Raw genomic sequence first — 23,956 nt, 5'->3', positions numbered from 1 at the left:
TAAAGTTAGAATGTCAGAAAGATAGAATTACCACAACTCATTCCAGGCAGTAATCAAATGTGTTAAATATTACTATTGTTCTGTCTACCTAATGGTCTTGCTTACAGTGAGAAAGGAGGAAAACCTCATGATCCTCCAGTGATGTAATCTACATGTTGGCGCAGTATTATAGGTGGGCCTGGTTGTAGCAAACCTTAGTGTTTGCGGAGTAAAAACTGCCTTGATCCCAAATCGAGCGTTATCTAAAATAAACATAGGATTTAATCTCCATTGGATGGGGACATTATTATGCTGAGTGCTCCTGTATATATGGGAGAAACGTGTGACTGGTGGCCATCACAACAGGCAGAGACCAGTAAAGTCACTTGTGAAAAAGGCCATCAACTTTGGGAAGATGACGTACCTAACCTTAGGATTCTGTCTGCTCATGGTTTCAGCTCTGATCAAAGAGGTATGCAAAAATCTACTTACTGCCCATTGTGATCTCCAGGCCTGATGGTGTTTATTTATTTTCTAGCATGTCTTTATTGCAGCAGTATTTTCATGTGAGGTTCCTGCTCTGGTTTTGTGGAATCATATATATAATTAATACAGAAACTTCATGTATTCTTTCCTTCAAAAAAGAAATACCCATGAAAACAAAACAAAAAAAACATTGATTTAATTGAATCATTGTCTCATCCTACCTGGGATTGTCTCACTGTTGGTCAGTTCTTAGATGCCTTGTTATGTCTTACAGTATTTGGCTCTCCAGTGTGTGACAAGATTGTGGCAGAACCTGCACAGCAACAAACAAAAAAAGTGCTTACGAACAGCTTTCAGGAAAAACATCATGACATAAATCCAAAACTGTAAATACAATTAGTAGTGGTAACACAAACTAAAACTTTGTTTTTTGATAAATAACTTCTGAGTATGGACGTTTTTTTAATGTTAGAAAATTCTGATTCTATCTGTAAAAAGTGATTTTTTAACATAATGTTTGGTTTCTTTAACAAGTATTGTTTTTATTGTTTCATTGGAAGCAATCATTTCGGTGAGTGGATTGAACCTGAAAGTAATAAAAGACAATCCAATAATAATATCTATGTTAGTTCTAGTATCTATGGCTTAACAAAATCACCAATCCATTGTAGACACTTTTTGAGTGTGTATTTGCTAGTGTGGTTTTTATACTGATAATTTTGTTGAAGAAATTTTAATGATAATTTTCTAGACATGTGAAGCAAGTACAGGATTAAATGCATCTTTCAGTATTTGCATATATGGCATTTGGTAATATTAGTATTTCAGTATATAACTATATTAGTAACAAATTATTAACTAATTATTACTTTATCAGTGCTTCAAGTTGGTGCCCTTGAGGTTCACAATATAGGGAACTAAGATGAAAACTACCAATTTCAAAGCAGACAAATGTTCCTTATGGAAGAACTTTCAGCTGGCAGTCTTTCTGTTACCTCAGACAAAACCTTAATCTTAGACAGAGACAAAGCATCGAATATATTGTATCTCTGTAATAAAGCTGGTTAAGTCTACATCTAATTATAAAGAAGCTGCCAATAATTGAACCCAAATCAATTTCTAAAGCCACATCAAGTATTTAAAAATCTCTTTGATTTGATCACTTTTGAGAGACGTAAAGAACCGAAGGAATACTGTGGGCATTAGTATATTGAGGTTATATAAAATCAATCTCAAGGCGTTAAAAGATTCAAATTTAATTACTTTATTGAATTTGTCATCCAGCAACAAATTTCTTACACAGCTAAAATGAGCTATACTCTAAGTTAAAAACCCGTTGTGCAGTGATATTTTCACTTGGTAGATTTTGCAAATATGTTAAATAATCTTAGCATTTAGAAGACCTTTAGGATTCCCAGCTTGGGAAATTCGTTATGTATAATGTCTTTCTATATTTTAAAGTGTATATGTGATGTTTATATACCATACAAATACTGTTTTAGTTTCTGTTATAACTGAGACTTTGTCAGTTGTTGTGGCTGTGAATTATAATGAAACCTTTCAGAAATATGAAAAGCACTTTGCAAACCAGACTTCCTTGTCGATACCAGTTTTTGTCTTTATCACCTTTATCGGTTGAGGGCTCTGAGTTTTGAAGGACTGACTTTTCAAAAGGTTCTCTGAGAATTTTATTATGATTTATACGCAGACTGACACAGCTGTAAAGACAGAAGACAAGCCCGTCGCAACCACAGCTAAAATCCACACTAACGCCTCAACAACTCCCAAGACCTCACACACCACGGACATGCCCAAGACAACACACCCGACCCACAAAACAACTAAGGCCACCACTAAAGCCACTTCCAAGAGCTCCCACACCAGCATACGTGTGGACAAGACAACTAAAGGAGGGAGTCCAGCCATCATGACTTCATACACCCTCCTTCTTGGATCCCTGGCCTCCACCATTTTGTATCTCCTCCTGGGCTGAACTTCGGCAAAGCTGCCTTCCTGAACTGGCCCCAGCAGTGCCCTTCCTGAGACTGTCCTGAATTTGTGATCCATTTCTAAGACGGGCACAGCCTTCGAAAAGGTTTCTATTTGTGGTAAATTTTCATTTTTATAATCCTTACCAGCAGCTCCACAGACTCAGTTCAGAGCTAAAAAATAAATATGCTAAAATCATAAAAAAAAGAATACCAGTAAGCTTGTTCTTGAAGGCGCCCCTCAGTGTCTGATCTAAATGGAAAACCATTCTTCATACAAAGGTACTAATAAACAGGAATTGAACAAAATTGTTGACAGATATTTCCACATATCTCACACAAAATGAACAATGTGTTTAAAGAGTAACCTGGGCAGTCTTGGGCTTGGACTGGGGAGCTAAAGAATCTCAGCTAGCTCCACTATATGAAGGAAGAAAAGCTATTGCAGTCGTATACAGGTACATTATACATTCTAAGATATGCAATATTATAAATTTCTGATGTTGGCATTAAAAGACTTTCTTTGCTTTGTTTTGTGCTTGGGCTCATTAGTGCACTGTCCATTGTGTAGATACAATCCTGCATCAATGTATGGGTTTAGCCTGAAAATAATCAAAGATGATACAATTTTAATATCCATGTTAGAAATCTTCTGTTAAAATTACCTCCTCACTATTTTAACGACAACACATGAAAAAGAGAATATTACTGGTTATGTACCTGCTTGTATGAATACTCCGTCTGCCATGTGTGGAGGATTATCTACTGTAGGGTCCAATAATTGATGTAAGTAGTGTTAATATATACAGTATACAAATGCGACATTTAGTCTGCTACACTTTTTTGCAGGTTTTTACAATAAAGCCTTTTTCACTATGCAAAGTACTGTTTCCAAGTTACACAACTCCAAAATGAGGCACTGGCACTTTATATATAGTATGTCCAGTTAATCAGAAAAACAATGTAAAAGAGGTTGTCTTTTAGCTGAAAACTTTGAGGGGTGCAAATAATAGGGGGATTTGATTTCTATCTTCTGTTCACTCCATGTCCTTGAGGACCACTGTCTTTTGATTTCATTCTGTCCTGGGATTTTATGGAATTCATGAATCAATTGTTTTTACAGAGGAGAACATTTCAATACATCTTAAAAGTAATTCACTTTTCTAGACCCACCTGTTACTGAATTCCCTGTGACAGTGGATGTTCTTCTAAGCATGGCAAATTACCATTGGCAATATATGAGCATCATTTTAAATGAATTCTAATTGGGATTATACTGTATGTCTTACTCTAATGTTTTAGTGAGCGACCTCACTATTAAGAGACAGTAGGCTAACTTTACAGGTAACTGCTGCTCTGGCTTCTTTTACCCACTTGAGAGAGTGCTATGAACCAGAAAAAGGTTACATTTACAATAAATTAATTGCTATTCATTACAAATGAAAAGCATAAAGTTGTATTTAAACTCAACAACTATGGTGATATTAATGGTTTGTCACCAATAACATGGATTTCCTATCTGTATGGCATATTATTGTTAAAAAAGAAACAATTCATATTCAAACATACTGTAACAACAGAAGGAATTTCCAGTGGATATTAAATTAAATGTTGTTCATTATACAGCTTTGAAGCTCTGAAACTAAACATATTTTATGTTTTTTGCAGTTAAGATACAGTACAGTAAGTAGCCAAGTTGTATGTAAGTGAAAGACATACTGGAACACCAGTTTTACAGGTTTTGTCTCTGAAGCAGGACATTAAAAAGCTTTTCTCAACACTCATATACTGTATATACACATGTATACGCCCAATATACAGCACTACTTCTGTAAGTCACACACCAACAGTATTTCGCAGGTCCACTTGCAATATTGGAGTACACTGGTCTGATACCCTTCTGACAGGTCACATCGCCATGGGTGTATTTCGATTGACTGGCCACCAGATTTGAGAAACACCAACAACACTCTCATTGCACAGCAGTGTAATCTATTCTACTTTTCACAAATTAAAGGCTATTGTTCAAAGCCACAATCAGGACTCTGGGCATTTCAGATTTTTTTTTTTACAATTTCTTGGCAACAATTTTAGAGTGAACTCCTATGCACTGGCAGTCTGATTGATGTCCTTCCGTTATGGCCTGAAGGTCACGTGGTTTTCAGATAACAGCCACAGTCACTGTAACCAGGCAAGCGCTCAGAAGTGCTGAGTTTAGATTAACCGGTCTGTACAGGTCGATCTGCATCTTCCTGGATCACATCCATCCATTTTCATTTTCTAGACACTTCTCCCTAGTTCAGAGGCACAGGGGAGCCTATCCTGGGAAGCAGGGGGCACAGGATGCCCATCCACCACTGGGCAGAAACAGAGACACAAACACACGCATACACACACTCCCACTCAGGGTCAATTTCCCCAGAAGCCAGTTAAACCACCAGCATGCTACTGGACTAGGAAGGAAAATGGAGCACCCAGAAGATACCTGTACAAAAACAGGGAGAACACACAAACTCCATGCAGATGTTACTCCAGGAACTGCACTCAGCAATACTAACCATTGTGCCACTGTGCCACCCTTAGATGCTACAATCTTTAGGAGATGTTGCTCACAAAGTAAATTGCATTTTATTTTCATACATTGGCCTTCTTTCCTCTACAAAACTATACAGGCTTAATAAGTTACTTATGAAGTGTAATGAGATTTCCTGGAAACAAATGTTTTTTTATTCGTCCGTGCTGAATCTGGAAAGCCTTGCATGACTCACCAAGGTAACCCACAATATACAGTATTTAAGGCCGGATGCACCGGACGGTTGTCAGCCTGACCTTCAGAGGAGCTGATAGAGACACTATCAACACATCAGCACTAGTTCAGGACAGCAAGATGAAGTGTATTGCCTTGGCTCTTTGCATCTTGGCTCTAAATGTGCTGCTAACTGGGGTAAGTACTGGCTACTGTTGACAGTAAATTAAACAGGCATCGGCACTGTGAAAGGCAGTATTACAACTGAGCCATACAAAATCCTTAAAAAAAACACACAAATTGGATTTTCTTCCTAATTTCCATTTGAAAGTGGTCCTTGTCTTCATTCCGTCACTGTGTGGTGTAACATGGATTTCTAGTTTGACGTATTTGAAGTAACAAAAATAGAATGTGGTGCTTGGGCTTTTGCCAGTACTTTTATGATTGGATCATCACTGTTATTATTAATAATTGTGATCGCTAATAAATTGTGATCATTAATAATGGGCAACACCATTATTCAGAGCAAAATAAAATGAATGTAATAAAACAGATTGCAAAACATCTAATAAAAACATATATCATTAGTATTGCATATTGACCTGTATTAAACATACATTCAGTACATAATAATAGAAAGAAAGAGCACAAAAGAAAACAGAATAAATGTCAATTTGCATTGGAAGAGTTTAATTGAAGTGAGATGGTACTATACTGATTTAGTAGTGAAGGAAAATTACTGGAATGTGTCTGTAGGTTTTGAACCCCTAGAATAAATTCTACCATCAATTATGTAGTTAATTGTGTCATGAATTAAAAACAGATGTGAGTGGTAAAGATGGTAAACTAGTAAAGGAAACAATTGACAAGTTGGTCTTGAAATTCACGTTTTGCAATTCTCAAATAGTGGCCTTGATTCTCAAAGTAATTATGGGCTTGTCTGGATTCTTTGGAGATAGCTCTGCACAAAATATCAAAAATTCTTTGTGGCTAACCAAGTTCCTCAACATTAATTACAGATTGGAAAGAAAATTATGAACAGGAAAAATGTATCATAAAGCCTAGACAACTTGAAAAAAATACAATCACCATCAATAATCCAGAAATAACTGTTATGACCGGTAACAAGAATAATAATATCTGTATTGAGAGTTTGAAGAGTTTATTATACCCAAAATAATTTTTGCAGCCTTTAGAAATTCTTTGATGTAGAGTTGTAGCCTTTATTGATTCATATTATTCCTTCTGAGGGTGAAGGGAACTAAGTGATTGCATTAAAATAATATCGCACACTTCAAATTGAACAAAGACCGATCAGTTCATTGGCTGTTTTGTTCCTTTTTTCTAGAATCTGAACAAGCAGAGAAAGAAATCAAGTTTGTGTTTAATCAAATATGCAAACAGACATTTGTTTCAAATACATCACCAACTTGTGTATACTGTATGTGTGCACACAACATAAGCAGTTTTTATTAACATGTCACTACAAAGCTGTTCTCACAGACCACGTTGTGATGGCTTAATGTTATAAAATTGTTTCACCAACTTGAACAGTAAGCTTGCAACTTTTGTACTGTATATACAGAACATAATGTACATATAAGCACAAAGGCTACAGTTATATTTTTTTCTCTTTAAATTAAACCCTAATTAGGAAACAGCAGCTGAAATGAACACCGACAGCTCTGCCAGCACTACCACTCAAACAGGCACCATGACCACAGGAACAGTTAACTCTACGACCACACCTAGTAGCAGTCCAACCATGGAGACTTCAAATGGCCTGTTATGGGGATCCCTGGTGTCAGTGTTCCTCTATTCACTTCTATGCTGAAAACAGACCTGCCTGACCAGGAGAACTCAGAAACTCTGTCTAAAAACAGAGGCATGAAGAGACATTGAACAATCGGGGAGGATCGCAGCATTCAAAAAAGGAATTCTGTTTCTTTCATTTCTTTTACATCCAGCACCTATTTTTTTTTTAAGTTTGACAATTATGTCACAGCTGATTATAAAACAAAGTCCCCAATATCCTATTTTTTAGAATGTTCTAGAACCATCATTAATCAATTGCAAGACACTATAAAACTACAGAAATGACAAAGATTAAAAAGACAGAAGCACTTAGCAACAGGTAGCATTTTGCCCTAAAACAGATCCCTTTAAAGTGTGATGGAAGTAATTATTTAACTATTCACTGTGAAGTTCTGAATTACAGTATGTTTTGTTAATTTATTTTTAATTTCTGACAAGGGAAGATCATTAAGAAAAACTGTTTTACTTCCACAGACCTTAAGCACAAAATTGTGTAGTGCATGAAACTGTGATAGTAAGTGACTTTTTATGGTGGATAATTTTTATACAAATCGAAATGTATACACAATTAAACAGATTATAAAAATGTGAAATTTCTCTTCTATATTTGACAGACGCATGAAGAACAATGCAAACAAAACACATACTGTATACTCTAGGATAAGACAGACTGATGATAATTAATGGGTATAATACAATGACTACAACAAAGTTGTGTGACATATAGGAAATGGCAGAAATAAAACATTAATCATGATATACCGCCTTACACCACTTGCCAAGAAATGAAATCAGGAGTGAATGTCCTTATGAAACCAGTTTACTGCAAAATGTTAGAAAAAATCCTTCAAATAATTCAGACATTTACCTGAAAATAGCTGTGTTATAAATGTACTTCTGGAACAATTTTTCTTAACTGATGTGCACGTAGCCCCCATAAATAACTTTGCTAATAAAACAACTTGAAATAATTTGGTGAAATACAGTTAACATAGAAATAAAATGATGCACATGTAATGCGACAGATGAAAATGTATTACAAAACAAAACTGTCCTTTTTTGCTACTGACATTAACCCACTAATACTTTTAAACCTGCTTGGCACACCTGGTACTAAAAGGGAAAACAGAGGATATTGGTGGGACATAGCAAATGGGATTAGGGAATAGAAAATCTGAAAATGCTTCTGAACAGTTTAGGAAAGTGGATTTTGTACAGAGATAGTCTGTGTTATCTTCAGGCCCTTCACAACGTTTTGCAGGTGTATAATATCCACAGCTGTGCTGAAGCTTGGGAATAACATACTCTTTAACATTGCAGTTGTTGTAATAACTGCAACTGACTTCTGCCCTAAATTCCACATGCTCCCATTTTCACTGCTGAGACAATTTCAGATAAGTAACATCTCTGCTGAAGAGGTGTGTCTGTCTGCAGCAGAACATGCATACAAAAAGGGAGGACATATCATACTTCGAGGTACTAAAGTACCATTTTGATACCTGAGAACACCATTCGTATAATCAGGGATCATTCCCTAACAGCTGCAGAATTGTCACTTGCTTTAATGAGTATCTATCCATCCATTTTCTAGCTGCTTCATCCAATTCAAGGTTGCAGTGTAGATGGAGCCTATCCCAGCAAGCAACTGGCACAAGGCAGGATACACCCTGGACAGGACACCAGTCCATCACAGGGCACACACAGACACAAACACAGACACATTCATACCATGGCCAGATTTTCCAAAAGCCGTTTAACCTACCAGTATGTCCTTAGACCGTGGGAGGAAAGCAGAGCACCTGGAGAAAAACCCACACAAACACAAGATGAACAAACGTCACACATAGCACCCAGGTCCAGAATTGATCCCAGGGCCCCAGCGCTGCGGGGCAGCAATGTTGACCACTGTGCCAATGTGTTGCCATCATTAAAGAATACTTATTGAGCATTTTTGGAAAAGAACATTCCAAAATAGGTTTACATAAGAGAACATTGCTTTCATTATATAGAAAATAAAAAAACTTTTTCTTCCAAAAAAAGTGGTAGAACAACTTTGCTGTGCTATTGTATTCTATCAGTATTTGTGTTCATATGTGCTTTAGTTTGTTAGACTACGTCAAACATCATCATTACAGATAAAAAAAAAAACTTGACTATAAATGAAATCCACTTCTGGTTCCCTGCCTAGAAGAAGACCAGTTAAAATGTTACCCTGAATGAGTAACATGTGTTTTAAAACTATTTTGATAAACATTACATTAAGCATGCACAGTACAACAAAGTGAAGGCATATTTGTTTCAAATACATATTTAGGCTGAATTATGTATAGTTACACAAACATTAAAAGTTTTAAATGCTACACTTACACTTATTTTGTATTCAACCTAAATTATTTATTATCGTTTCTCTGACAGGAAGGCAAAAGGAGCTAGATGAGGCTCTTTGTTGACCTGATCATAACCATTTCCAATACAATATATACACAATATACAGGTAAACAAGTTCAGTTAGAATTTAAAAAAAATTGCACAAAAAAAATTATAATGAGGTAGATGATGTAGGTGTGGTCCAAGTTACATGGCCAAATGTGTTCACCATATAAAATTCAAATCAAGCCATTAGATAACAGACCCAACAAAATATGATGGCATCAAATCATTGTTTATTAAATATAAAGCTCATTTGTTTACCAGCTTCACAATAAACACTTCACTTCTGAATGTCACCCCCCAAAAAACTCTTCCAAAACTCCAAATTTCACTTCACACAACAGGCACCTCAATCACTTACTTCTTTGCTTACTTCTCCCTCTGGTGCAGCACACAACATACTGTAAAATAACAGCCCCAGTCACTTCCTAGTGACTGGAAATCAAAAGCCCACTTGTAGCCTCCACTTCCTCGTTTTTAAATGCTGCTTGACCAATTACCAGTTAGCATTAGGTCAGGTGACTGAGAAGGCAGGTCATTCACTATTGCTCTCTGGGGAATACAGTACTTGTTTCAGTTCCAGGTCACCACCTTAGTTTAGCATTTCTACAACATACTGTACTGTATATTACCAGCTCTTAGGGATGCCATAAACAACTACTTTGAAAGCCAAACACAAGCAAGTTTTCAAAATAATTTAGTTTTAAAATTTATTATTTAAAAAAAAAACCAATGAGCAGCACTGTACTGTAAATATTCTGGGGAAAGTCTATTTGCTGTATATCATTGAGTCAACCAACATAACTAAGGTAAGACATTTCTAATAAACAGAACCATATATAGGAATATAAGTTAGATACAATACGACACAGCAGTGAAACAAATCAGTATATATCAACCATCCTTATCTGTTGCTCTCTTCTGGTTTTCTTTTTGAATCTAGGAATAGACCCAGATGTGGCTATGTTGCATTGCCTGTCATAGTCCTATACAGAGCTTGTTTTCCACACAACATGCTTTACAGTTATAACTCAACATTCAACAGCTCTCTGGCTCAAGTATTATGTAAAATGTAAAGTGTTTAATAACTGTCATATGGTTCCTCTTGCATTAAAATGAAACTCCAAGCAAGCAAGAATAGGAGTGAACAACACCCAATAGAATGGCTGAAGACCCCTTGACTGATGATCTCCAATTCCACGTTTCCAGATAATCTAAACCCCAGTTGAGAGGTGACAAGGCTGGTGGAGATGTCCAACGTTTGCTGCTCTTTCAAAGATGAATAACATTAAAACATCCTTCAGTTTTGTCAACCTTCAGTTTTCTTTCATTTCTTGACAATAGCCCTAAAAACAGAAATCTAAATTGATACAGCTAGATTCTTGTAATTATCATTCACATCATTAAAATAACATCAACAATACCATTCAGCATTCAGCGTTCACATTTCCTTCAGTCCAGAAGACTGAAAAGTCCATTTACAGCAACCACACACTATTACATATGCACAAGAGATACAAACAGAAAAAAAATTTAAACAATCTCGTAAGATTTTTACTGCATATTCCCAATGACCAGGATTCATATCAGATACATTGAAATAAATAATGCACTGCAAAATAATACAGAACAGACGACTGCATCCAGAACACTGTGACATTGGGGCATTTCTACACTGCACAAGAAATCCAGGACAGGCTGTTAAAGTTTACCACCTGCTAACTGTGCATAAACTGCATTTTACTTTGCCTACACTTGTATTACAGTAGTTCAATATGACCCAGAGGCATTATGACAACCAATACAGAAGTGATTTTCAAATTTTATGCACAAAGCTTTACATTTTGTTTTCCCATGGTTTGTTTTTTGTACTTTGCCATATTTTACATCTGTTTTTTACCTTCGTTTACTCAATAACAGATCCTCCTTATTCATGTAGGATCTTTCTTGGAGGTTTGGTTTCTTTACACCTTTAAAATACATGGTGGTTAAGATAATCTGCCTCTAATCTGAGGAGCGATTACTGGAACATTTTAATCCAGAGCAGTTTGTATTGTCTCAGCAAAGCCTATTAAACAATTTCACACATACATGTTCTGATGGGCTATAGCAGAATTAATGCCAAGTGTATATATGAACAGTATACTAAATATACAGTACAACTACATACACAAAACTGTCACTGCCTAAGAACTGAAAACAGAATGAAACCATTTAATTGATGTTTGACATCCCAGGTCTTAAAAGCTACACACTCTCATACAAATTGTAATGAAGCACAAAGTTACATATTATAATATTTAATATAATATTTTAACTTTACACTACGCTCTAAAACAATACTCCAAAGACAGAAAGAGTTATGAATAATCCAAAAGGTAAGTAATCATAACTTTTTTGGTATGAAAGAAAAATATAAAACATAAAATAAAAAAGCATATCTACAGAATGTACCAAAATGTATATACATTATTTAAAAAAAGAAACTACATTTATGTACAGTGCATTGGAATGAGTTTTTTTCCCCCTGGGCTCTTTTAAAGACCCTATTTTGAAGATGCTGATATAATTCTTCAAAAAGCTTTGCTGACAGGGATTTGTATTAGGAGGCAGGAGAATAGTGCTCACATCCTTTGATTTCATCCAGCAGCTCAAACGTGTAACCTGTTACTCGCTTGGCCATTTCTCCCTATAGAATTCACACTCGTACTAGAGACAGAGGTTAAACCTGCACCTCGGCCGGGTACTGTGTCCAGCTCCACTGAGATCTGAGAGGTAAGTCCAGTGTAAACAGTTTCTGCTCCTTCCAGGACCAGGACCTTTGGTTTTAAGGAAGATGACACTAATCCTTCTCTGGGCCTGATCTTCCTTCCTTCCTCAGATTTCCATCAGTGTGCTCTACAAGATCTGTAGCTCCCACTGCTGAGAAGGCCTTTCCCCACTCTCCTGCCAGATCACTACATGATCCTTGTCGTAGGTCTTGCCCCCTGCAATGCCAGAGAGAGAACAGGATCTCAGAACACACAAATAACAATACTGTATCGGTTCTGCTATTTTTGTCATCTAACACTGCCTAAAGCAAATATAAAACATTTAGGTAATGCTTTATGTAAATGTTGCTGCATAATGGCTTCATAATTCTTATGAACTACTATACAAAATGTTATAATCACATGCATAATGTTTAAAAGGGACATAAGCAAAAGACAACATACCACATGACATAGAATGTCACATGCATTATGCCAAGCACTCTAATTAATGCTAAAACAAATGTGATGACCTCTTTTTCGCAGGTTATGCCTTTTGTGCTTGATTTTATAAATCATGCATGTGATTATAATATCTTGTATAGCCGTTGTGAAGCCATTGTGCAGAAACATTCAAATAAAGAGTTATCAACATTTACAGTATTTTGACTACCAAACACAGATGGCCATTGTATTAGGTGTTGCTAATTACTAAGCATGATTACTCCTAAGCAAATCATGTACAGTACAGACACAGTACATTGTACTGTATAGTTAGGCACAGGATGTCAATGCTGGCAGGGCATATTCACCCATTATTTTATTTTAAAATATACAGTAGTGCAAGAATTATTGGAGCAAAATATTTAGATGCATTTGCTCATATGTCTTGCCTTTTTAAATCTTAAAAAATATTCATCTTTAATTCAACAAACAGTTCTCTGATTCTCTGATGAAAACGCTCTCTGATTTCAAGTTCTAGCCACGGAAAAAACAAATTACTGGTGGCTATACGAATTTCTGCATTTTATTAGTCATAGAGTTTTATTTAATGATTTGTTGAATCTCTTCCTCTGGGGTCCTTCAAGAAACAATTTGATGAAATTCTAGAATTGAAAAGCTACCAGCATTCAATTGAGCAAGAAGGGCAGAATATCCTCCTATTTTTTCCTTAGAACGAATATGAGATACATACAGTCTATAGTAGATAAATCCATTAAGCTCTTTGTGTCCTATTCCACTATTTTGGAACAGGAATCCAGATTTCATTTCATGGGAGCAGCTGGGTGAAGCTCACCTTTTACATCGAGCACCATTCCTTGGAAAATCCGACTCCCAATGCACCCACTAAGCTGGGCATTCCAGGTCTGTTTGGGCATTCGGCTCTCCGACCACAGTACTACCCGGGCACCCTGTTCCGCATTGCCCATCACCTGCAGGCTCATTGTGGGCGCCAGCTGGGAAACATAAAAGCTTGTCAAAGCTGGGTAGAATTATGTTGTGATTAGCATGACTAGGCCTTACATCACTGTGTTTTAAAAGCCTGGTACCTCATTTCTATTAGAAATCCAGCTGAAAGGCAATGCAAAAGCCTGTGTTTTATATCCATCAGAAAAGCCACTCTGATGTCAAACCTGGATTCTATCTCAGTAGCACAGGGAAAGGCAAAGTATACCAACCCAAGCTGCTAGAGACCTATCTACAAGTTAACTGTACAAGCGATTGCTGGCAAAGGTGCTTCCAGCAAATACTGATTTAGGGCACTGAATACTTCAGCAATAGGTCAATGTCACATCATGTCACACTTTGCAGGTTTTGTTGACATTTAAGGATCTTCACGCACAGCAGTGTTCAGTTTTATCACTAAGGTTTTGCTAGAAAAGTTCTTTTGAAAAAAAACCAACATAAACATTACTTATTATTCATCAAATATGTGCATGTTTTAATAATATATGTTATTTAAAACCTAAAACAGATATGTACTTATCACATTAAAGTATGTAGACCATATTGGTAGCGCCAATATTCAGGTTGAAGTTTGTTACAAATTTTTAGAGGCTAAGGAGCAGTTTTGGATTGCTAAAAACAAATATAAAGCTATGTTATCTGAGATTTTACTACCAGTACAAAACATTAGCACTTCATTAGCAGTTATTTGTATATTATATGCTGACATCTTGTTGAACATGTTACTCAAACTCAGAACATACAGTCCATGCCACTGCAAGGATTTGGTACAACCAGTGTTTTAACTGTGTGATGAATTAACTTGTATGATCAAGCAGTCTCAACCATCAAGCAAATATGATTCAGTCATGCTAAACGTGAACTTCCTTCTTTTTCTTTTTTCGTTTCATGCCCACGTAATGTGGAACTTCAGATCCTTTTTATGTTTCAGCTCCCAGCAGAAAACTCTGATGGACTATCAGAGCATGCTATATCTGAGGAGGAGCAGATATGACCTGCCCACTGACTGAGTCATTTGTCTGTTATTGCACTGCAAACCAGACACTGACTGACAGAAGAGGTAGCACCAACTGGAAGAGTTGAGCATCTTAAACTGTCATCCCCTTCATGCCTCCAGGCACCCTAGACGCTGCAGGAATTGCTCTGCTACTGAGGGCTGAAGAAAGTCCTGGCCCAAATATCCCTGCCCAACGCTGGCAGCACTGTCTATTCTGCACGGCTACTGTACCTGGCTGGGAAATGACTGACTCTTGAATTCCCAAATGGGTACTGTGAGAGGGCAGCAAGTTCAGACAGATGGAGGCTTCGTCTGAACTGCATTCCTCAGAAAACTGTGGGGAATGAGCTTACAGTAGCTGCCCTCAGTTACCTGACCTTTGCTGGAAGACAATTGGCCAAGTGACACTATAAAAAGCAGAGGCTTTCGGGCTCAGTTAGTGATGTCTGCTACCTGCAGGTCGGGAGGCAGGTCCTGTGTATGCTCCATTCGGTTAAAGGAAACCAGCTGACCATGGGACTGCGGAACTTGTGAGTTGAGTTTGAGATTTTTGGAGAGCGTTTGAAAGTCTCAGAGAGGCTGGGTTTTGTGAAGAGTCAGCGGGAGAGACTGAATTTTGTGAGACATCTGGGGAGGAGGCAAGACAGCAAGCTTAGCTGTCCTGTTAGGGACTGAAAAAGCCAGTCAGAAAATAAATAATGAAGCAAGGACGTTGTTTGGTTTTTTGGGGTGTACTTTTGGTTTCCCTCATTATAAACAAAGGGCACCTTTTTTGTTTTTTACTTTACGGCTGTGTCTGCTGTCCTGGACCCTCCTATTTTAAATATCCCGTTAAAGCACACTCAGTGGGGTGTCACGGTACCTTGTTCTTGATAAGCCCATCCTCATAATACCAGACATGGCTCAGGCCCTCAATGTGCTCTGTGACAACCACCCGGCCTGACTTCATTTCTGCCACATCTCCCTGGATGGACATGTAGTGGCCTCGCTCCTTGTTCTTGATGTGGAAGAAGTAACGTTTCTGTAATTTCCAGCCCAAAGAGAGACAAACAAGTGACTATGGGCACACATGCAGCTGTATGAGTGCATTCCAGAAGCAATCAACATCAGTCACATCAGAAAAACAGAATGAGGGACCTCACATTTTCCAATAAAGGCTTTCCACTGATGGTAAACTGAGCTCTATGCTGAAATTCAGTGATTATTTTTATATTTTCATACAATTGTACATTTCATACATATCTATTTATTCACAGAATTAAAATATATACAATACAAATATACAACATAATCATATTCATTTGTATAGCATTAAAAATATTCCTAATTAAAGTGTGGAGATATGGAAACACACAATACCAAGTGCTATTAGGCTCTTGAAGTGGTTGTTAAATTGCATACACTATGTTTTGATGCTGTTCATCTCTAAGCTTAATTACTGGCTGTAATGCATACTTATGCAAGTTAGTTGGATTTAGGCTGGATTTGATTCCAGAATGTATTTGACTCTTCTTATATACCACATATGGTGCAACATAACATAGATGCAACACAACTTTGTTTACAACTTTTTCCTTGTTGTTGAAGGTTTGTAGTTCTGTTCAGCATGTATATGCTGAATGGAATGTCAGGCATGAGAAGCAAAATATGAAATATTTAATCATTCAAGTACTTGAATGTTAATGTATTCAGTACAGTCTTTAAACTTGCTCATAAGAAAATTCTTTTGTTTTCCTGGTTGCTTTTCTTGGCTAATTATCTATTTGGTCTGTGACACTATTTTATACATGAGAATGGATATTGTTGTGGAGAGAGTACTGTTAATTTCTTAATTGCTCTTTCTTATTTCATTAAACAGAAGGGTATTTACACTGTATTAAGTCAATGAGTGAGACCAGAGGTTCAAAATCTTTTGGGATCCATTGATAATATGTCTTTTAGAATATGGGAACAGCACTATGGTCTAGGAACATCACACAAGTTTAACGAATTGTGAATATTGAATGATTATTAAATTAATTAATGAATATTCTGTATGATGCAAAATATAGACCAACAAACAGGCGCAGTTTTTCACAGTAGATGTTTCAAGTTCTAATGCCTCGGTGTTGACAATAGCTGAGCACTAACCTGTGGAACAGGGTATAGTGACCCTATTTTGGAGAGCTCACTGAACTTATGCCAGTTGGTTATCTCAATGGTTTCCACCAGGATCTGACGCCCCCTGTAGTTGCTGTGCTCACATATAACCCATCTGACGTGGAGAAAAGTGAAAATCAGTGTCTCAGCACACAGGAAAGTTCTGACAAAACCTTCGAGGCAGTCTTCAGTCCAGAAATATAGAACACCAAAATAACTTGGAATTGAAGGAGATGTAATCCAGTTATTGTAAATCTTTCAATGTGGGCTCTTACAAGAAATGTATTCACTGCGTTCTGGGAATGATTAGCTACTAGCAAACAAATTTAAAAAAATGCAGTAAAGTAAATGGCAGTCATGATGTACAGTACCAGAAGCCTCACTATAGCAAATCAGGTAGAGAAGTGAGAAATTAGTTCACCAGCTGCATAAAGGGGAAATTTAGGGAGGTCAGATCGTGCAAGCCCAGTTAACCACAGTTACTGTAACACCCCTACTCTTATGAACAGTGCAAATATGGGATATTTTATGGCCAGGTAGTCAGGACCTCTGTTTAATGTCTCATCTGAAGGACTGCACTTCCTCCAGCACAATCATTATTTAATCATTAAACATGATAATAATACAAACATATAACACACCACACCCGAGCAGTAAGTGTATTATAAGTTTTGGTGACATGACTAGTGGTGGGTTAATACCTCCTAATTACACCCTAACAACATTAACAATCCAAATACTTAATCTGAGACATGTTTGCCTTTTTAGGTGTGCTCAGTCGGCCATTTTACTCAGTTGGCCTGCACTCCCTGCAACTCTGCTTAAGGTACAGCTGTGTAAAGACACTTAGATTTGAACAAATAAGAACATGACAAACTCTATTAGGTAGAAAGATAAAGCCTATGAAGAATTCCAGAGGTAGATATGATTATAGTAAAGATTAAGCTTTCAAATGGAATCAAGCAATCAAAGGAAATCATTGGATATTACAGACAATAGGAGAAAAAGAAAGAAAAGGCTGTTAATTTCAAAACTCAACGCTGGGCATCGGTACGCACATGCCAGAGTTGACTCGTACAGACAGGACATGGTTGTTGAATCCTTCTGCCAGAAGACTCAACACCTCTGAGGTCAGGCTAATCTCTTTGCCCTCGAAACACTCCAGGCTGAACAGTGAGATGGAGGGCTCTGTGAACATCTGACCAGAGAGAGAGAAAAGACTGTCAGGCCTGGCCAGTCCCAGAGATAGGTATCACTGTTCAATGCTGTTCTATTTCTGTATTCATCATCTTAAAAACCAGGAAAGACACTGAATAGGGACCTGTTTAATGCATTTGTACATGTCCTGTTTCAAAATGACACTTTGTGAAGTGCTTTAAGATGGTTTCATCAAGAAAAAAAAGTGTTTTTATTTTCATCTGAAGATAGCAGGATTTTCTCCCCTTAAACATTTTGTTATATCTCTGCAGCAGAACATAGCAGTAGCCTGGTTCAAGTCTTAAATTGAACCCCCTTGGCATTAAGTGTAAACGATCACATTTATTATATCACTTAATATATCCACTCAGCACACAAAATATACAGAAAAAAACAGCAGGCAAAATATTTTTCTGTCTTCAAAGATTTTTGTTTCACGTTTTGGGCCTGCCAAATAGATACGCTTGTAGGCCTTGTCCTAGGGGGACATATAATACAATCAATTACAGTATTGTTGGTAGTCACACTAATGAAATCTAATTAGAGAAACTAAATGTTGAGGGGGAAAGGAAAAGCAAAAACAAAGTGTGGGAGAAGCCTATGGGATACTTACAATGGGCACAGTTTTGATGGAGCGAATGACGGTGCTGGGGGGACAGCCCATACTGGCAAAGTCTGGGTATTCACCCTCTGGCAGGACATACAGGTTTCCTGAGAACTCTCTTCCCTCATACACCACCCAGCTGCAAAGAGGTTACAAATGTCAGACCTGAAACACCGCCAGGACAAATATGAGCTGAACTGTAGGATATTCCCATACAACAGCAGGTGGGACCATCAGAATGATGTTACTACAATAGTGTACTGCACTGGAGAATGCTATACTGGTGGTACTTACTATCGAGTTTAGATACATATACACGTACTGTATATGACGGGTTTGTAATACAATTTTATCTGTTTAAAGCTGTATTTTAACCATATTTAAATCACATCAATGCACAAAATAGTACTATGTAATTTAGAAATTATTAAGGTTTTAAAATGAAAAATATACCTTGTCACTGCAACATAAACTTAATTTGTTTCCTATCTGAAGAGACAAGATGTATGAAACACATTTAGGTTTCTAATTTACATGACAAGGTTACCACTAATGGAAAAACTGTCAATTCCTTTCGAATTAAACTGGCCCACTCAGGATTTTCCACAGATCCTTTCTCTTACCTCCCACCCAACACCCTGCAGGACTGAGGTTGAAAGGAGTCAGGCAGAACTTCGATATCTTCATCATAAGACTGGCTACTGCCCCGAAACTCAGGCTCTGAGAACAAGAGGATCTATACAGGAGACAGGGAGATTCCACTTAGCAAAACAAAATCTGAGATTACTAGATCGACTGAAACATTGGGAACAAATTTTAGATATTTAAAAAAGTCTTCTCCTCTCTGCATTCTACTGTTATGTGACTTTATTTTATACATTCTATTTCTTGTTGTTGGACTTGACAGTTTTTTGGCCTGCAGTAAGTATGGGTTAGCCCTAACATTAATGTAGTCACAGCACAGGCAATCGGTCACACAAATGTGGCCTGAAACCACATGACTGGAGGAACTGGTCATGAAGATGAGGACATCAGAACCCCACAAATCAAATTTCGAACATATATAGAATCACCGTTGAGCAACACAACAGTAGTTAAATATTTATCTGTAAAATGGGTTATTTGCTCATCTTATCTGAGACAGTGACTGTCATATATTCTTTAATGTCTAGTGTTATTACGATATTATAAATCTATCTTAAGATACACTGTTAAACAAAATCGTCTACTGTCTTTCTAAGCAGGAATAGTCAGTGGCTGGCAAATCTGATTTTACCTCATTCTTGAAGTCTTGACTTTCTCTTGGTGCCTGAAAAGCAAATACAAAATCCATCTTTCAAAGGTAAACCTTACAGCACAAAATAAGAAAAAACAACAGCAGTCTCAACACTAAATATCCTTTAGTAGTAGAAATAATAGCCTTGTGGCAGAAGCTGCAGAAAAAATACCAGTGCTAGTAGTGACAAAAATGTCACGCTGGAAATGAGAAAGTGAGTAAGAATCTAGAAAAGAATCTGATGGGCATAGTTAGGGCCTTGAAAGACTGTGTGTGTGATCAACAGTCTTCCATGTATCTGGGAATGATGCTGATATCACTGGTGCTATTGTGAGATCCAAATAAACTTTCCATGAGGCATGAAAATTAATAAGCGATAAAGGGTTATATTGAAGTTCTTGATAAAAACATTGTGTTAATGTTAACATTATGATATCATTGTATTAATGGAGGTCACTGCAACTCTTAAGTTAACTTTAATCTTGAACTTCATTTCTCTATGTCTAGGCTGAATATTCAAAGCAAGGAATAAGATCTTGTAGCACAGACCTAGCACTACAGTGCTTGGCACTGCAGTACCTGCCACTCTGAAAGTGCCCCTACTAAAGCTCAAAGCCTCTTTGACCTTCCCTTTTCTGAACATTGGAAACTGAGTTGATTGCACCGAAACAAAAGGATTTTGTGGCAGTTTTGACTTATGTCTCCTATACTTGGTTAAAGTGACACAAAATAGCACACCACACATTTGGATATACTGTATAACAGCATTTAAAGGATATTGTGAAGTGCAACAGATAGTTAAATTTTCAATACAGACATCTAAAGAGTATCTGCCGTAAAATATTGATGCACATTAAAAGTAATGCCTCATTGTGTACATATTTACACTGCTTGAGTTGCCTTGCAACCAGTAATAACCTCAAATTCATGTCACAGAAATTGAAAAAACCTACTTATGTTTTATTTTCCCATCAGGACATTCAAGCAAATTATTTGGCAATTTACATCACTGTAAAATACTGTAGAGTACAAGGTTTGAAAGCCTCAAGACCTGGCTGCCAGATCCATGATAGAGCTCTTTGGCTCCAAAACCTTATTTTTTGTACTTGTTAACTTAGGCATAGCCATCCAGAGTAAAATAGATGAGAATCATTTTTACAAAACTATCTAAAGCTAAATAAAAGTGTTTTTTCACAATGGGTTTGAAAAAGAACTTATTATTTGGGAAACAATTTTTTTTCTCTAAGAATCAAGGTAAAATATCAAAACTATTCCACATATTAATCTTTTGCATTTAAGTGATATACAGTATGTATCTCAGACATATCTCTAATTTTCTTTTTTGTAACAATTTCTGTTAGCCCACTCATTAGCATCAGGTAACTCAAAGATATTCATTGAATTATTAAACCTATTAATGCTGTTAACTGTACTTGCTTGCCCTGTGGGCACAGCATGGTAAAAATACACAATGAATAAAAAAGAAATCATTTTGCTTACAGTTTGCCCAAGGGAAATAGTATCTTGGGTATTTGAAACAGATACTGTTTACTTCCTTGAGCAGTATTGTTAAAACTTTACAGTATTAATGATGCACAGTTTTGTGTAAGTTTATTTGTCAATGATACATGCTTGTTCTAATGATAAGATGTGTAATTTAATAATATTATTCATGTACAAAAAGAAAACTTAAGGGACTGTCCTACATGTGTCCTAGGAAACGTAGGGGTTGGAGTTTGGTTTTTCCTCTTGTATATACTGTATCACAGTGCACTTTCAAGCACATTGGAAAAGATGTGTATTTGTATGTTTCCTTAATAATTCATAAGGATTCTGTGCTACTGCTGTACGATCTCTGAAATTGTAATAAAATATTATATGCCATTACAAGGAGTGCCACTGCATTTTAGGAGAAATGAAGGCAATTGTTCTAATGTGCAACATTTGAAGTTTCAAGCCTGCATTCAGGAGGGCAAATACTGAGCCTGGATAGTGAAGGGTATGAAGTACATACTGTAAGTACACTCCTGCATAGACTGCATCTGCTTTGAAGTTGTCTTTGGGCAAATACTCTGTCAAACCTGGTGACTACAGGTAAGGCTGTTCTGCATGAGCTCCCTTGAGAAGCTGTGACCACACAACATCAGGTCACACCCCAGATTTAAGAAACCCTTACTTAGAAGCGGCAAGGCCCTCCCCTTAGCAATAACATCTCTTCTTACCAGCAGGACAGGCTGGACTGAGCAGATCTTGCAATCAGTGGCTCCCCAGTCCTGACAGCTGTTGTAGAACCCTTTCTCCAGTATGTACTGATCTCCAGAGAAGTCCACATGGGAGTAGGCTATCCACCTAGGGAAATTAGGGCACAGTCAGTGTACAGTATATAGTGCTTTTATTTCTCTGGTTTTCTAAGACATGTTGTCCCTCATATCCCAAAACTAATGAGGGACCTTTTGATCATCAATGAGGTAAGTTTCTCCTCATTCAGATGGTCAGGTTTTGACAAGTTCATTTCTTCCAGTTTATTTTTAGTTTTATCAGTTCAAAAGCAAAGTGCTCAAACTCTGCAATCGGCTCACTCTGTCACAGCAGCACTTACACTCCACTCAGAACATGAATGGACTGAGTTATGGTTTGGTATCCGAAGAGCTCCACATCTGGGATAGCCTCTGTCACTTCAAAAGTCTTGGGATCTTCCTCATTCTCACTTTCCTCAAACATTATCATCATGGGATCTGAGAAATCCTGGAACAAGTTGATGGGTAATAAAGTTATGGGCCAGTTTTAGAACCACAGCTTTTATTGATAAGTGTGTTTCCTGTCCCTCTTCCCTTTTGGATGTGCAGCTCATTTCAACCCCATGTACAGCTGTGTCTGCTAAATTAGTGGTTTATGAATGCCATGACTTTTAACAGTAACCAGTAGAGGAGTCTTAGTGAGGTTTTGATATCTGGTTTTGATTTTGCCTATGAAAATGCTTTAACCACACATGCTATGGAATCTTTAAATGCCCAAAGTATTAAGAGGAGATCATTTCAACACTTTCTGCACACTGACTCACAGTGTTTTCATTGTTATCCTAGAGGCGTTGGACCTGTCTGTTCAGAGAAAAAAGTGCCACCTACTGTTCCATTAACACCACTACACTGTTGCCTTGCTTAGCTTTTGAGATATCATAGGGTGCAGGTTTCTAACCTTTATTTTTGTACTCAGTGATCATAACAACCTTCGGACCAAAGAATTAGTGAACTACTAAATTCATGTGGTATATTGCAAATGGTTTTGTGAGACTGATTTGTGAGACTGTGAGGTACAGTTTCCAATACAAGTGTTACAAAGCATGTCATATGCTTATTGCTAATCTCAATTTCTGTGTATTTTTAATTCAGCCTAATGAATGGACTCACTGCTCTGATGAGGTGCAGGGATCGTAGCTCAGAGTTGCTGCCCCCCCACACCCTCCAGTCATGATAATCCCCTTCCTCCAGCAGGTATTGGTGCCCCCGAAATCCCTCCTTCTCATAAGCCACCCAGCTGAGGAGAGAAAGAATCGGGACATGTTACTATTACTATTGATTTGGCTGACACTTTTATCCAACAAAACCTTTAACATGTTGGTATCCAATTTATAAAGCTGGGCAACCTACTGAAGCAATCTGAAGCGAAGTAACTTGATCACGGGGGAAACAAGAGTGCCTCACCTGGGATTTATTCCCACAACATTCCAATCACCAGTCCAGAGTTAACTGCTCAACCACTATGCTATACTGATACCACACAGTCACTGCAGAGGATCAAGTTATAGATACACAGATAATGAATTGATCAAAGGACTAAATGAACCCCAGTGGCATTTAAACCTCTACCCCAGGGGGCAATCTGTTTAAGATTTCTTACATCATTCACGGAAGTTAATTGATTAAAGGATCTCGTCCAGCCGTTACTTGAAAGTCCTGATGGAAGCACACAAAGCAGTTTCCCTTTGCAGCATGCAGAAAATACATTATATTTGACATGACTTTAAATTGAACATCTTTGACTGTTACAATAGTCAAAGTAAAGTAGAACATTTTTAAAAACAG

At 37.3% G+C, this 23,956-nt stretch overlaps 2 protein-coding genes and 1 long non-coding RNA gene across 3 annotated transcripts in view; 1 reads left to right on the top strand and 2 right to left on the bottom strand.

Annotated features, from left to right (window-relative positions):
* The window catches only part of LOC107077485 (protein mono-ADP-ribosyltransferase TIPARP-like), a 28,752-nt gene extending 18,608 nt beyond the window's left edge, over positions 1-10,144 (bottom strand). Inside the window, exons 1-3 of the mRNA XM_069195556.1 lie at positions 9,806-10,144; positions 8,777-8,813; positions 687-778 (exon numbers count right to left, since the gene is read on the bottom strand). The gene's annotated coding sequence lies outside the window, so the exon portion shown is untranslated. The remainder of the gene's footprint in view (positions 1-686; positions 779-8,776; positions 8,814-9,805) is intronic.
* Positions 5,198-7,607, top strand: LOC138241783 (uncharacterized). Its single transcript, XR_011191058.1, has 2 exons — positions 5,198-5,397; positions 6,854-7,607. It is a non-coding gene; the product is annotated as an uncharacterized lncRNA (long non-coding RNA).
* Positions 9,661-23,956, bottom strand: part of LOC102689261 (uncharacterized) — a 61,844-nt gene continuing 47,548 nt past the window's right edge. Inside the window, exons 12-22 of the mRNA XM_015348398.2 lie at positions 23,282-23,408; positions 22,474-22,619; positions 22,097-22,223; positions 19,875-19,907; positions 19,222-19,334; positions 18,608-18,737; positions 17,856-17,995; positions 16,789-16,912; positions 15,521-15,679; positions 13,492-13,651; positions 9,661-12,431 (exon numbers count right to left, since the gene is read on the bottom strand). Of these exons, the coding sequence (XP_015203884.2) occupies positions 12,343-12,431; positions 13,492-13,651; positions 15,521-15,679; positions 16,789-16,912; positions 17,856-17,995; positions 18,608-18,737; positions 19,222-19,334; positions 19,875-19,907; positions 22,097-22,223; positions 22,474-22,619; positions 23,282-23,408 (1,348 nt within the window). The 3' untranslated portion in view covers positions 9,661-12,342. The remainder of the gene's footprint in view (positions 12,432-13,491; positions 13,652-15,520; positions 15,680-16,788; positions 16,913-17,855; positions 17,996-18,607; positions 18,738-19,221; positions 19,335-19,874; positions 19,908-22,096; positions 22,224-22,473; positions 22,620-23,281; positions 23,409-23,956) is intronic.

This window comes from Lepisosteus oculatus, chromosome 11 (genome assembly GCF_040954835.1).
Source record: "Lepisosteus oculatus isolate fLepOcu1 chromosome 11, fLepOcu1.hap2, whole genome shotgun sequence".
NCBI lineage: Eukaryota > Metazoa > Chordata > Actinopteri > Semionotiformes > Lepisosteidae > Lepisosteus > Lepisosteus oculatus.
The sequence above is the reverse complement of the archived record's forward strand: the minus strand, read 5'-3'. Positions and strand labels throughout refer to the sequence as shown.